Source organism: Acomys russatus, chromosome 24 (assembly GCF_903995435.1).
Source record: "Acomys russatus chromosome 24, mAcoRus1.1, whole genome shotgun sequence".
In the NCBI taxonomy this organism is placed as follows: domain Eukaryota; kingdom Metazoa; phylum Chordata; class Mammalia; order Rodentia; family Muridae; genus Acomys; species Acomys russatus.
The window spans coordinates 54,452,547-54,465,721 of NC_067160.1; the positions used below are offsets into that span (position 1 = coordinate 54,452,547).

The window sequence follows — 13,175 nt, forward strand, 5'->3', positions numbered from 1 at the left end:
ACAGCCATGCAATGAGTAGTGACTTTGGTCTGGCTACTCTGACCAAAGCACCCATGAGCATCCCCCTACAAGAACCATGCTTCTTTTTTTTGTTTGTTTGTTTGTTTTTGGTTTTTGGTTTTTTGAGACAGCGTTGGACTCACTTTTGTAGACCAGGCTGGCCTCGAACTTATAGAGATCCACCTGCCTCTGCCTCCCAAGTGCTGGGATTAAAGGCGTGCACCACCACGCCTAGCACTGGTACACCTTCTTGTCAGGGAAATGCAGCTTTGGAAAGGCCACAAGGCTGTGTCTGTTGCATTCCTGAGCTCAGCTTGGCCACCTCTGACTAGACAATCCCTCTTCCCTGACAGAGTCTCAACCTTATTCTAGAAGGCAGAGTCTAGGCCATAGGCCAAGCCTAAGGGCTTGGAAGTTACTTACAGACATATTAGCAGTACAGCTTGTTCATACAACGGTACCGAGACAAAGCCTGTTTACCTTCCCTCCAGTTCTCTAGTGCTCACAGACGTTTGCTTCTACCTAGGGCACCTTAGTCCAGGTCCCAGGGCTCTGCACTTTTGGGCTAAAACAGTTGGAAGAGTTCTAGGAACAGGGGAAAGGCCATTGTTTACAGCTTGGGCTCATAGACTAGAGATGGTGCCCAGAGCATTTAAAGGAACCTGTAGAATTCAGAAGTAGGCCGACGAAGGTTCAACCCCCAGCCTACCCTGTGGCCTGTCCCTGGGGAACTGCCACAACAAAGTCTATTGGAATCAAGTCAGCAAAGGAGCAAAGGGGCAGGCTGAGGAGGCCCTCCTAGAAAGGCGGGAACCCAATGGGTACCTGTGCCACCCCAGCCCCCACTTCACCACTGCAGGAATGGCTCCAACATCTCCCAGCTCTCTAACTCCAAGATCAAGGGATCTACAGGGCTGATTTCTGCTGAGGTCTCGCTCTTGGCTGCAGGTGGATACCTCCCACTGAGTCCTGGCATGCTGGGACTTATTGCCCACCCCGTGTCCTAAGGGATGTCGTTGTGTTGGCTTGAACCCACACTTGACTCCATTTAAGCCCAATTACCCCTGATGAGCCTCATCTCCACCCACTCACACAAAGGTTAGGGCTGCACCCTCTGAGTTTGGAGGGGACACACCTGAGTCCTGAACAGACTTCATGAACTACAGGACTGGTTATAGACCTGCTGGTACCTGTTGGTGGGCACTGATCTCGGGTTCAGAAGAAATGCCCCCCCTACACCTTTGAAACCCACTAGAGACCTCCCAGACTCTGGCTGTGTTCAAGTTCCCTCTCCCCCAAGACGCCCCCCTTCCTTCCTCCTCCTGAACAGGCCATCATTGTGACCTGCTCCATGGCACAGTGACACCCTTTGAGTCACACAGATGCCAGGGTTCCCTGTGAGCCTCAGGAGCTGTGTTAGTTAGCTCTAGGGTAGGAGGTGGGTGTAAGGGCGGCTCCCTCACAGCTGCTACCCTAGGGTCAAACCAGAAACCAAGGCAACCCTAGATTGTTACCAGGGGTAGGGCCAGTGGGGCGGTGCTGTGAAAGGGCCACAGAGCCTGGAGCAAAGTGACCCTCAAGGGTGTCACCCAGCAATCCCAGCCCCTGCCCCAGAGCTCCACGGTCATTGCCCTGGTGTGTTAATTGTATTGTTGCTATGACACGCATGACAACGTGGCATAAAGAGGGGAGGATTTCTTTTGCCTCACCATTTGAAGATACGTCATGGCGGAGGAGGCATGGAGACAGAGTTACATTGCCCCAGTCAGGAAGCAGGGACAGATGAATGCCTCTGCTCAGCTCTCTTTCTTTTGCTGTTGGTCCAGGACCCCAGGCTGTGCGCCAGTAACACTCGCATTCAGTGAGGGTCTTCCCTCCTCAATTAGCCTTGTCCACAGAGATGTGCAGAGGGGCTGTTTCCATGGTGATTCCCAGGCCTCCGGGTAGCAGGGTGTGTGTCTCACCGCCTCCTTTCTGGCCCGCAGGTGATCCTGGGGAAATTGTATGAGACAAGGAGCAGCCAGCTGAGGAAGTACAAGCCACCCGTGAAGCTGGATGCTCTCTGGCACCTGCCTCACTTCCAGAAGGTCAGTGTCCCCCCACTTTTGCCCCCTTTCTGAGCTAGCTGATGCCTACTTGTCTCAGAATTCTGTGATCTTCTGCCCCCTGATGCTCAGGACACAGCAGTAAGCTGTGACTGACATCTGGGAACCCTTCCTCCATCTGGGTTCTGAGCCCACTTAGCTCATCAGAGATTTGTGTGTGCGTGTGATGGGGGTGGGGTAGTGTGCATACATGTGTGTGTATGTGAGTGCAGATGTCTACTACGAAGACAACTTTGCATGTCACTCGTGTCTTTCACCCGAAGCCAGGTGGACTCTCGTGTTTGTTGTTGTACGGAACGCTAGCTGGCCCAAACTTCTGGGCATTTTCCTGTCTCCACTTCCCATCTCACTATAGGTACACTGGGACTGCAGAGGCAGGCTATGGCACCTCACTTCATGTGGGCTCTGGGGATCTGAACTCAGGTCCTCAAGCTTGGGCAGCAAGCGTTTTACCCACTGAGCCATCCCATCAGCCCTCGGCTGATACACACCCATGGGCGACCTACTGATACTGACCTGTTTTATAGACCGGAAACATGGAGAATGCTGGGAAAAGGCGGAGTCTTGGGAGAGCTCAGGCCATCTCAGCACAGAGCTGGGATGGCTGGCCACCCAGAAGCAGAGGCTGTTTAGGTGGAGAGCCGGCGGGGGGGGGGGGGGGGTCGGCGGGGGCGAGGCAGAGTCGGGTAGCACTGTAGACTAAAGCAAATGGATGTGCTGAAGATGCTGGGTCTAGGACAAGAAAAAGGCTGTATATGCTGTGTGTCCGCAACCCAGGCAGAAGGAGTCTTCCTTGAAGGTCATGAGGGACATCCCTGGCCCTGTCAAGACAGCTGCACGAGCAATATTCCCAGCCAGCCGGCCCGGCTGTGCTGCCTGAAACCGCGAGTTAGACAGTGAAGGGGCCGCTGCCTTCCTGAGCCTAATGTGCTTGAACAAGCTGCTGAGCTTTAGCAGGAAGGCTGCTTTGCCCCGCTGGATGTGGCCTCTCGTGTCCTGCCCAAGTGGCCTCCATCCACATATGTCAGTGACCATGTGCCCCGCTGCCCATCAGCCCAGGCCTCTGCTGAGCTCACAGTAAATGTCATGACCGAACACTGATGGGGAGGTGGCGGGAGTCACCGCCACACTGCCACTTTTTAGCACCTGTCAGCTCGGAGTCTCAACATCAAAACCTCCGTCCAGCTCCTCCATTTCTTTCAGTGTCCCACACATCTGTCTGCTTGCATTCAGTTGGTCACAATCTCCTCCTAGGCCCCTCCCTCTTTCATTTCCTCCTTGGCCCCTCCCTTTTTTTTCTATTATGCCAGTGACCAAGTGCATGCGGGCATCTGGGTGACATTGCCAGAGGGGCACCAGGACCCCCAGCTCCCATAGGCACAAGGTAGCCTCCGGGTGCCCTCTGTGCTTACAGTAGGTGGCCTGGCAGGAGCTTGAGACTAGAGATAATTCCATACCTCTGTTTGCTAGAGAACCGGGTTTGTCTTAGGATCTGAGGAGTTCTGCTACACACTAGGACTTCTGAGGTATTGTTAGAAGTTACCGAGCAATGACAACCCTGTCTGGTGGCACGCGTCATGTGTGGCTAATGTGGAGTAGAGAAATGGCATTTTATCCTCCAAACAAACATCCCGACCCTGCCTTGCAGGTGGAGTGTGTTGTTTTTAACCAAATCTCAATCGTTCTATTTTACCAATAAAGACTCGGGAGCCAGATGCTGGGGTGAAAGCCTACTAGTTCAGAGAGGCAGAGAAAGCACCCAGCTGACCCTCTTCCTCAGCCAAAGACCCTCCCTTCCACTTCCTGTGTGCTTCTCTATTTGTCCTCCTCACTTCCTCTTCCTCTCTCTGGTTTTTTTCTTAATAATCCTATGTTCATTTCCTGTCAATTGGCTGCTTGCTCCACCTCTTGACCTATGGTTGACTTTATTTAATTCAAGCAGAAAGCTCTTGGGTTAAAGGCCTGTGCTAAGACTGAGCCACACCACAACTAAAAAAAGGGTTTTCCAGTAAACAACACAATATTGGGGTTCATGGTGCAACAGAAGTGGGTCCAGTGCTTCCCCAGCCTCCCTAGAGGGGCTAGCCTGGAACCTTGCATAGTGCCTGTGTTGCCCATGATGCTAACTGGCTAGGTGATAGGTATTCTCCGCCCACAACATGAGCCAACACAAGCCAAACTACAGTATAAAGACAGTTTTATTTGGGGCAGCTCTAGGACAGGCTCACCAGTCCCAAGGAACGGGACCAGGGAAGTCACCATGCAGAGAGAGACAGAAAAGCAGGGGCAGAGAGAAAAAAACGTGTACCTGGAGAGAGAGGAGAGAAAACCAAAATGTCTGGATTATAGAGAGGAAGCCCAGCCCTTGGGCTGGAAAGTTCAGGTAGGGATTGAGCGATGCTGGGAGAACCTGGAGGCCAGGTCTGCTTTGGTTAAATAGGCACCTCAGCCGCTGATCTGGGTGTGAATCCTAACACTAGGTACCTTAGACAGAGGGCCAGGGGCAAGCCCAAGCCTTTCCTGTATGTCTCCCAAGGATGCCCCTGGAATCCTGCAAGTTCGTGTCCAGTCACCCATTACATGGGCTCTGGAACATAACATATGTGCCAGGTTCTTTAAGCGGGACTGCTCAGGAGCATTATCTGCCCCGCAGAGACCCTCAGACCCCTGAGAACTGCCGTTATAGGACGTGGGCTGACAGCAATACTGACTGAGCATGCAGGACAACTAAGTGTTGGATAAGCACAATTTGTAGGTACCAGTGCCCCCCGCGTGGATGCTGAGGATAGAGCTGCCTTAATCTCAGGGTTCCTGAGACCCCTCCCTGTCTCCAAAGCAGCCCTATCAGATCCTTCCTCGGCACCTAGGGGTGCCTTGGGCCTCTCTGCTTCCCTTTGAAGAGCTTAGCAACTTTGCAGTCAGGTGGTTAACTAAACAGTCTTTCATCTTCCTCAGTAATGTGTAAATCCACAAGAACCAGGCTTCAAGGCCCTAGCCATCCCCTCAAGGCTCAGGGGTGCCTGGCACAGATGTGGTGGCGGTGAGTAACCCCTGAAATGAATGGATAACCAGTCCAGAATGACCGAAGATTTTTCACAGCATCCCACAGACGCAATGAGACCCTCCAAACCACACAGACGCCCCAACCTTGCCACCAACGCAGGCAGGGGCTGTGCTCAGAAGGCACACCCGGGCTAGGGCAGGCTGCTGTCGGTTCACAGTACAGGAAGCCCCGGGAGGGTCTTTGTCTGGGTCACATGTCATTGTTGATCTGCCTCCCCCACCCCGGCCCCATTATGATGGGAAAATGCACTTCCAAAAAAGTTGAACCTGTCACGGTGATGGATAACCTAAATGGACCCTCCCTGCTCACGAACAGATGTCGAGGCTGAACTCTGTCAGAAATAATTAAACACCCTTCACATGGAAAAACAGCAGGCAGGGTGGGGCGTCCACCCCGTGGCTGGGTCACCGTGTCAGACAGGCGGCTTTCTGCTCTCTCTCAGCCAGCCAGGAGGGGACCCGGGAAGACCCCTAGTCTTCGGCATGAGAAGAGAGAAGCCAAGGAAGACAGTGGTGCACCCCTGTAGTGACTTCTCTCTGGTCTGTCTGTGTCCTGCGATTGACAGTGCAGGCTAGAGGGCTTCCCAGCAGCTGCTGTGGAGCCTTGCAGGCAGGATGTTCACAATGTGAGGGGCCAGTTGAGACGCTAGGAGTTTGGAGCCCCAATCTCTACATCCAAAAATGAGAGAGTAGGGTCAGGCCTGGGAGTCATCAGCTCCCACCCTTTAGGGTTGACCCTCTCTGCTCCCCGGGGGCATTGAGATTCTTGTTCTGTCTGTGGTGTGTGCTGGGGACTACAGAGGGGAGAGAGGCCAGGGGCAGGGAGGTGGGAATGGCCTGGTATGGTGTCTGTGTGTTCAAGAGAGCCTCCAAGCCGGGCGTTGTGGTGCACGCCTTTAATCCCAGCACTCGGGAGGCAGAGGCAGGTGGATCGCTGTGAGTTCAAGGCCAGCTTGGTCTACAAAGCAAGTCCAGGACAGCCAAGGCTACATAGGGAGACCCTGTCTCGAAAACCCACAAATAAATAAACAAACAAGAGAGCCTCCAGCATCAGGCAATCAAATGGTGAGGGTACCTTGCTCTGTCAGATAGCGTCACCTGTCTAAGGCTTACATCCTTTTCTGTAAGATGCGCTAATGATGTTCTCTGGCAGGACACATTTGTGCAGAGTTCAGCGGGGCTCCTGGCTCACAGTAAGCCAGCCATGCGTGCCCCGAGGACAGAGGTGATTGTCCACCCACCCACTCACCTACCAGCTTGTTTATGCTCATACGTGCTCTCCTTGCACACCTCCATGCCAGCCCTATTCTCTAATCTGAGAACATGATGGTGAGCAAGCCAGAATGACTTTGGCCACACATCACACACACACACACACACACACACACACACACACACACACACCACACACCACACACACACACACACACCACACACCACACACACATCACACACTTACCACATACAACACACGCACACCACACACACACCACACACATCACATACTTACCACACGCATCACACACACAGACTTACCACACGCATCACACATACACACCTACACCACACAACACATACAGAAAGTGGACCTTGCTCAAGCACATCCCAGCTCCATCTCTGTCACACACTCCGTCCTCCTTGCTAGCCCTTGCTTGTCTGCAGTGCCGATCCCCACCAACATTACATAGTCTTTCAGTCACTAAAGTAAGAACAAATTGACTATATTTTCATTTGGCTTTTGGGTTCAGCCCCACTGCTTTAGAATAATGGCCCAAGCCATTAAGCTAACAGTTTGATTTACAAGCTCCTGTGCTCTGGACGCTGGGATCAGCCTCCTCTTTCTGTGGAAGACTAACCCTGCCTCGGGTCTCCTGGGCCTCTGGCTCCTTTACGAGAGTCAGAGACCGAGGGAAGAAAACGTATCTGCAGTCAGCCAAGCAGGGCCACCCGGAGAAGCAGCCGATTAGGAGACGCAGCTGAATGGAAGGAAAGGATTTTCTCTGCCACCTTTAAGCTCCCGTACAAATCATAGCTGGCTGCAAAGTTAACTCTCTGTTAAGCCCCAGAGGTCTCCAACCTAGTGCCCCGGACTACCTCCACCTCTTCAAAGAACTTAACACTCCTGCCAGTGGAGGTCCCATCCCAGAATCCCATTTCCCAGATCCAAGCAGGGAAGCCTGAAGCCAGATCCACAGCCCTGCCCTGAGCCTCACACTGGTGTATTTTAAGGGTCCCACCACTCTCAAGTTGGAGTAAGGATCATCTGTTGTCGCCCGGAAGGGCACCGAGTGTAGGAAGGGGACGTTCACATGTGGAGTGAGGAGAAAAGAGAGTGACTTGGAAGCCAGGTGCTGCTGCCCCTGTTATAAACAGAGCCATGCAGAAGAGTTGCCTGGGCGGGGACTGAGCAGGGACTTATGTAACCTGACGCCTTCTGGGGTTTCCTGCTGGGGGGGGGTCACAAACAGCTGAGGAGACAGGAAAGAAGGACAGAGCTGGGCTGCAGCAGACAGAGGAGGGGGTGCTTGCCAGATACCCGGAACAGTAGAGAAGTTTGGCGGGGAGGGGGGGCTGGGGGAGGGTCTGCGGACCACGGGGTTGGAGAAAACAACACAAGGGCGGGCTGAGGCTGGCATCCCACAGGCCTAGCCCCGCCACGTGAGGGCCCAACCCCCTGAATCCCGCCAGCTCCTGGGGATTTTCAGCTTAACCCAGAAGGCTCTCCTCCCCTACTGAGTTTGAAAATATTATGTTGAAAACCAGAAGCTGGGTGTGGTGGTGCACTCCTCGGACCCGGCACTCAGGAAGCAGAGGCAGGTGATTCTCTGTGGGTTCAAGGCCAGCCTGGTCTGCATAGTGAGTTCCAGGACAGCCAGAGAGCTACAAAGTAAGACCTATCTCAGGAAAAAAGAAAAGAAAAGAAAACCAAGCATACAGATAACTTATTTAACATTATGATATGTTTTTCTTCTCATTTTCTTCTTTTCATAAGAAGAGGGACTCATGCATCCCAGGCTGGCCTCGAACTCACTATGTGGCCGAGGCTGGCCTCCAATGCTTATTTTTAATTTTATGTATATGTGCGTGCTTATGTGTGTACACGTGAGCACAGGTATCTGTGGCGACTAAACACATCACATTTTCTGCAGCTAGAATTACAGGCAGGTGTGAAGCAGATATGGGTACTGAGAACTGAACTCGGGCTTCCTCCAAGAACAGGAAGTGCTCTTAACTGCTGAGCTGTCTCTCTAGCCCCTCCTGCCCCCTGGTCCCCCCCCCCCCCATCTTCGGAGGCCTGGGATTGTAGCTTTGCCCCACCCACCATGCTTGCTTTATGCAGTGTTGGGGCTTGACCACATGGCTTCATCTGTGCCAGGAGAGCTGAGCTTCTTCTGTAGCCCAAATGCAGATTTCTAACCTGCAAAGACAGTGAGAATTTCAGGCTGAATTTTGGGAATGAGGGAGACTTTGAGTTTCTCAACTCTTCTTTTAGCTCATCTACATGGGACTAAAACCTTCCCCTAAGCTAAGTAGGACCCCATGACCGAGGGAGGAGCCTGCCCTTTCTGGAATGTCTTCCTCCGCGTCCCTCTTGTCACCTCCTGTCAGCCAGCATCAAAGTGACTGGTGAAATGGTCCCTAAAACTGCGTGGCACCCGTGGTGGGTTCTAGCAGATGGCATTCTGTGATTTAGTGGCTTAAATCCTGTGTTTGAGGATGAGCAGGTGAAATGTATGCAGTTGTTACAAGGGCAAGCACACCTTCCCTGGCTTCCTATGGAGAAGAAGATACACCCACAAGGGCCTCAGAGAACAACCTGGGGAGGAAGGGGACACTGTGGCCTCCTCCCTTGCTCCACTCAAAGCATCCTGGGAAATGGTTAGGGCAACGCAAACAACTCTGTGTAGTTCAACCAAAACCTTGTGGGTGGAAACAGAGTGGGAAAAAGCAACAGTGATGATGACCATCACAGAGGGATGCGATGACGCTTGTGCCACCCATGCTTGAGATCTTTCGGGTACACAGCCTGGGTACCTCTGTGTATTGTTGCATAACATGACAATCTCTCAGGAACCCAGTGGCATGAAGAAAGAGCCCCCTACCTTGGTGATGGGCAACCCAGGCCTCACAGGCTTACAGTCACACGCCAGGTTAATAGCCAAGGAGGTACCCAGCAGAGACGTGGGCTAGGGCAGACAGCCTCCAGGGTCAGGCTCCGGAAGAGCTGATGAGAGCTGAGGGCCTGAAGCTGAGGTCAGGGGTCAGCGGTGCTAACTGTGGGGCCTGGGGAGGGGAGAGGTGGGGAGGGAAGGCACTCAGCAGCAAGGCTTTGATGGGTGTCCAGAGGGTCGCGGCCAGCCCTGCTTTGCTGATTTAAGCCCTTGCTGTAAAACCATACTTCCTGCTGCCCTGAAAGCCATTCGACTTTGATTTAAAAAACAAAAAACAAAAAACAAAAAACCACTGACATCTTTTAAATTGCAGTTTGGCCCTGAGGCTAAGGAGGAAAGAGGCCATCGATGCGAGACTCAGGATGCCATAAGCAGACCAACTGTGGTAAAATGGCTAAATTTGCAGGCTAAGAGAGCCCCAAGCTGGCCATAGTCCAACTTGCCCCATGGCTGCCGCCCTCACTGCCAGAGGATGCTCACACAGGAGCACAGCGTCTGGTCTACGTAGGTCTAGTCTGTGTCAGGCTTTGGCATCTTCTCCCATGGGTAAGCTATTCTCCAGCACTGAGCTATACCTGGGCTCAAACAAAGATTCTGGGACCTGAACCAGCAGATGCTAGACAAGGAAGCACCCTGGGTCAAGGTCAGCCACCACTGCTTGGTAGTTTGAGCTATGCGTTTTTACTAGAGTGGGTGTGGGTGAGTGTCCATAGGTGTGTTACGCAGCAAGGTGAGCTCTGCAATGGGAACCAGGCCTGCTGGCAATGGGCCCTAAGGACCAGTCTGCTCTGGGATACTATCACAGAATACCCCAGGTTGGACCAGCCTGCTTGGGGCTGCTATCACAGACCACCCCAGGCTAGACCTACCTGCTCGGGACTGCTATCACAAAGTACCCAAGGCTGGACCAGCCTGCTTGGGACTGCTATCACAGAGTACCCAAGGCTGGACCAGCCTGCTTGGGACTGCTATTACAGAACACCCCAGGCTGGGCCCTCTGGTATTGGAAGCTAGAAATCCAATCTGCACTGTAGGCAGGTTCAGATGAAGGCACCTTCTTGCTGTGCCTAAATATAAGAAATATGGCTAGGGGTAAGGAAATAGAGATGTACGGGGAAGGGAGTCCTTAGATGGCCACCCGTGTCATCATTTGGTGCTCCTGGTCATGACCTCATCTAACCCTAATCGCCTCCCAGCGGCCCTGCCTCCAATGCCACCCCATGGGTGTTTCACTGTGACTAGTAGGGACCCATCAGTCCTTGGCAACTTCTTTCTCAGGTTCAGTGCAAATCTGTCTCCTTCTGCCTCCCACTTCCTGGTTATATTTCTGGCTTCTGAAGCCCCCTGAATCCCTGGCTCCCCTTGAACATGACAGCTTTGCAATTTTCCCAAGGCACTTACTTTTCCACAGCTGCCAGGTTCTTGACTGTTCTTGGGGGGCAGAGCTCTGAGTGTGGAAAAGTATAGCCCTGGCTTGTAACAATAGGGACACACCCACCCAGACTGTGACCTCTGGCCTTCATCGACGTCTTCTCTACCTTTGGCCCCTGCCACAATTTTGTCACTTTGAACTGTTCTTTTATACAGTTCCGAGCACAGCTATGGGTTGAAGATGCTCGTCAGATGCCCCCTGTCGCATTCACTGTGGGGAGAACTTCTGCTGAGGAGTGCTCAGGAGAGGCTCAGCTGGATTTGTGCATCACATCATAGTAACAATAGTAGCAGCGACCCTGCCTTGAATGCCAGTGCCTGGTGTCAGGTCCCAAGTCATGAATTTGACGGCTACCCCACAGGATGGATGGATCATGAGACTCTTGACTTTGTGAGAAACGGAGGCTCCTGGTCACAAGGCTGACATGTGACAGGGCCAGGGCAGGAAGTCAGCTCTGTCTGCCTCGGCACCTACATTCCACCCACGATATGCTGGTACTGTCCTTCCTGTTGTGGGAAAGTGTGGTTGACCTGAAGCCGTGTGTGCGCCTTTGTGCCCCGCATAGCTGACCCCGAACAAGAGTTAGAAAATGTTCTCCCAGGGGCCCAGAAAATCTGAATTTCACTCTGGGCTGGATCAGCTTTACACAACCCTAGAAGATCCTATTTCCCTCACGTGCGACCCACTGTGCACCTTCAAATCACCTGGAAGGGGACAGGGGACAGATACCAGAAAAAATGGAATGCCTCTTGCACTTAGAATTTAAATTGAGCAAAGCAGATGAACTTCTAAAGGTTCTCTTGTCTCACTACAAGTTCCTAATCCATCCGTCCATCCATCCATCCATCCATCCATCCATCCATCCCTGTATGCATGAATCCAGGCATCCATTCAACCATGGATTCATTTTCCATCCATATTTCCATCCACTCATCTTTCCATCCATTTGTCCATGTATCCATGCACCCATCGTCCGTCTTTTTGTTTATATAGCAACTGTTCATTAAATGTCTACTGAATACACTTATGGTAGAGTTACCCCCAAGGCCCGTGGCAGCCTCATGCCTTCTCCCAGGACATGTTCAGAACACGGTGTTGACATTTTTCTTCCTAGGTAGCTGAGGACACTTTGCTTTGATATTTGTCCTTGTGACTTGACATGGTTCGAATCATTGCCCACGAGAAAGTTCTGTTCTTCTTCAAAGGCACCAGAAGAATGCCTTCCTGATCACTAAGAGATGCAGCATTATCAAGGCCCACACTTGCAGGCTGAGACACTGAACATCTGAGTGTGGCCCTGGCTGCTCTAACAGCATTGTAGGAGCCGCTCCGCAGCCTATATGAATACCCAATTAGGTACAGGGGGGCGCCATTTGAATGAGGACAGCAAAGGACTTAATTTACAATCGAGCACAAAAATCAAAGACCCTGTCAACCGAGGAACCATGCGCTCAGATAAGCACTTCCAGGGAAACTTCCAGAGAAAGTAATTAAGGAATCCCCATTGACCAAATTCAGCGGCAAAATTTGGAGTCCTGGAGTTTGCAGCTCACCAGGGATCCAGTGTCTCCTCCCATTTGATCCTTCATCAAAATGAGCAGTGGTGTCTGGGAAGGCTCCCCGGCTCTCCCTAGCACACCTCTCCAGCGCTGCCTGAGCCTGCACACATGTTATCTTGTCAAAGCGCTATAAGCAACAAACAGGATCACTGCTTTGTGAGAAGGAGGGGGATTAATTCCCTCTACTCTCCAAGATCTGTCAAGAGCCAGTTAGTATTTATCAAGTACCTGCGGTGTGAACAGTTCTGAGAGTCCACGCACCGCACCCCTAGCCCTTGCCCCTGGGTGACTCCACCCACAGATCCCGTCCTGACAGGTCCTTGGTGTGCTGGGAGGTACCTTCGTTGGTCAGAGATGCCAACAGGTGCTTAGGCAGCATTTCTCTAAGTGGCTGTTTACAGGGACAGGTAGGCTTGTTGACCAGATGTCCTTAGCACACCATGATCTTTCCCAAGGGGATGTTGCTGAGGCAACCTAGGTCCCGGGAGTTGTCCGCTTACAGAGAGAAGGTCCTCAGAAAGGTCTCTTTTGGGGTATCTCCTCTCCTAGCACTCTAGCTCTCTTGAGCTGACAGAGAAAGAAAGCCTTGCTGGCCACTGAAGAGAAGCAAACATGACCTTCTGTGTTCTGATATTCTGAAGGGGTGGGCAAGCTACAGCTGAACCTGGGGTACCCACTGGGATATCCCACTGCTTGTTGGTTGGCTGAACTCCTTGGGGATGGAGGCTTGGGGATACTTCCCCCAAAAAGAATAAGAATAGAGCCAAAGGAGCCCCATCATGCAGCCTCTGAAAAGAAGGGACCCCTCTCAGCAGCTTGGCTTGTCACTGTGTTTATTGACAGG

General features: G+C 52.4%; 1 protein-coding gene across 1 annotated transcript in view; it reads left to right on the top strand.

Annotated features, from left to right (window-relative positions):
- Window positions 1-13,175, top strand: part of Cfap77 (cilia and flagella associated protein 77) — a 126,419-nt gene that overhangs the window by 98,154 nt on the left and 15,090 nt on the right. The window contains exon 5 of the mRNA XM_051166563.1: window positions 1,986-2,087. Coding sequence (XP_051022520.1) covers window positions 1,986-2,087 — 102 coding nt within the window. The remainder of the gene's footprint in view (window positions 1-1,985; window positions 2,088-13,175) is intronic.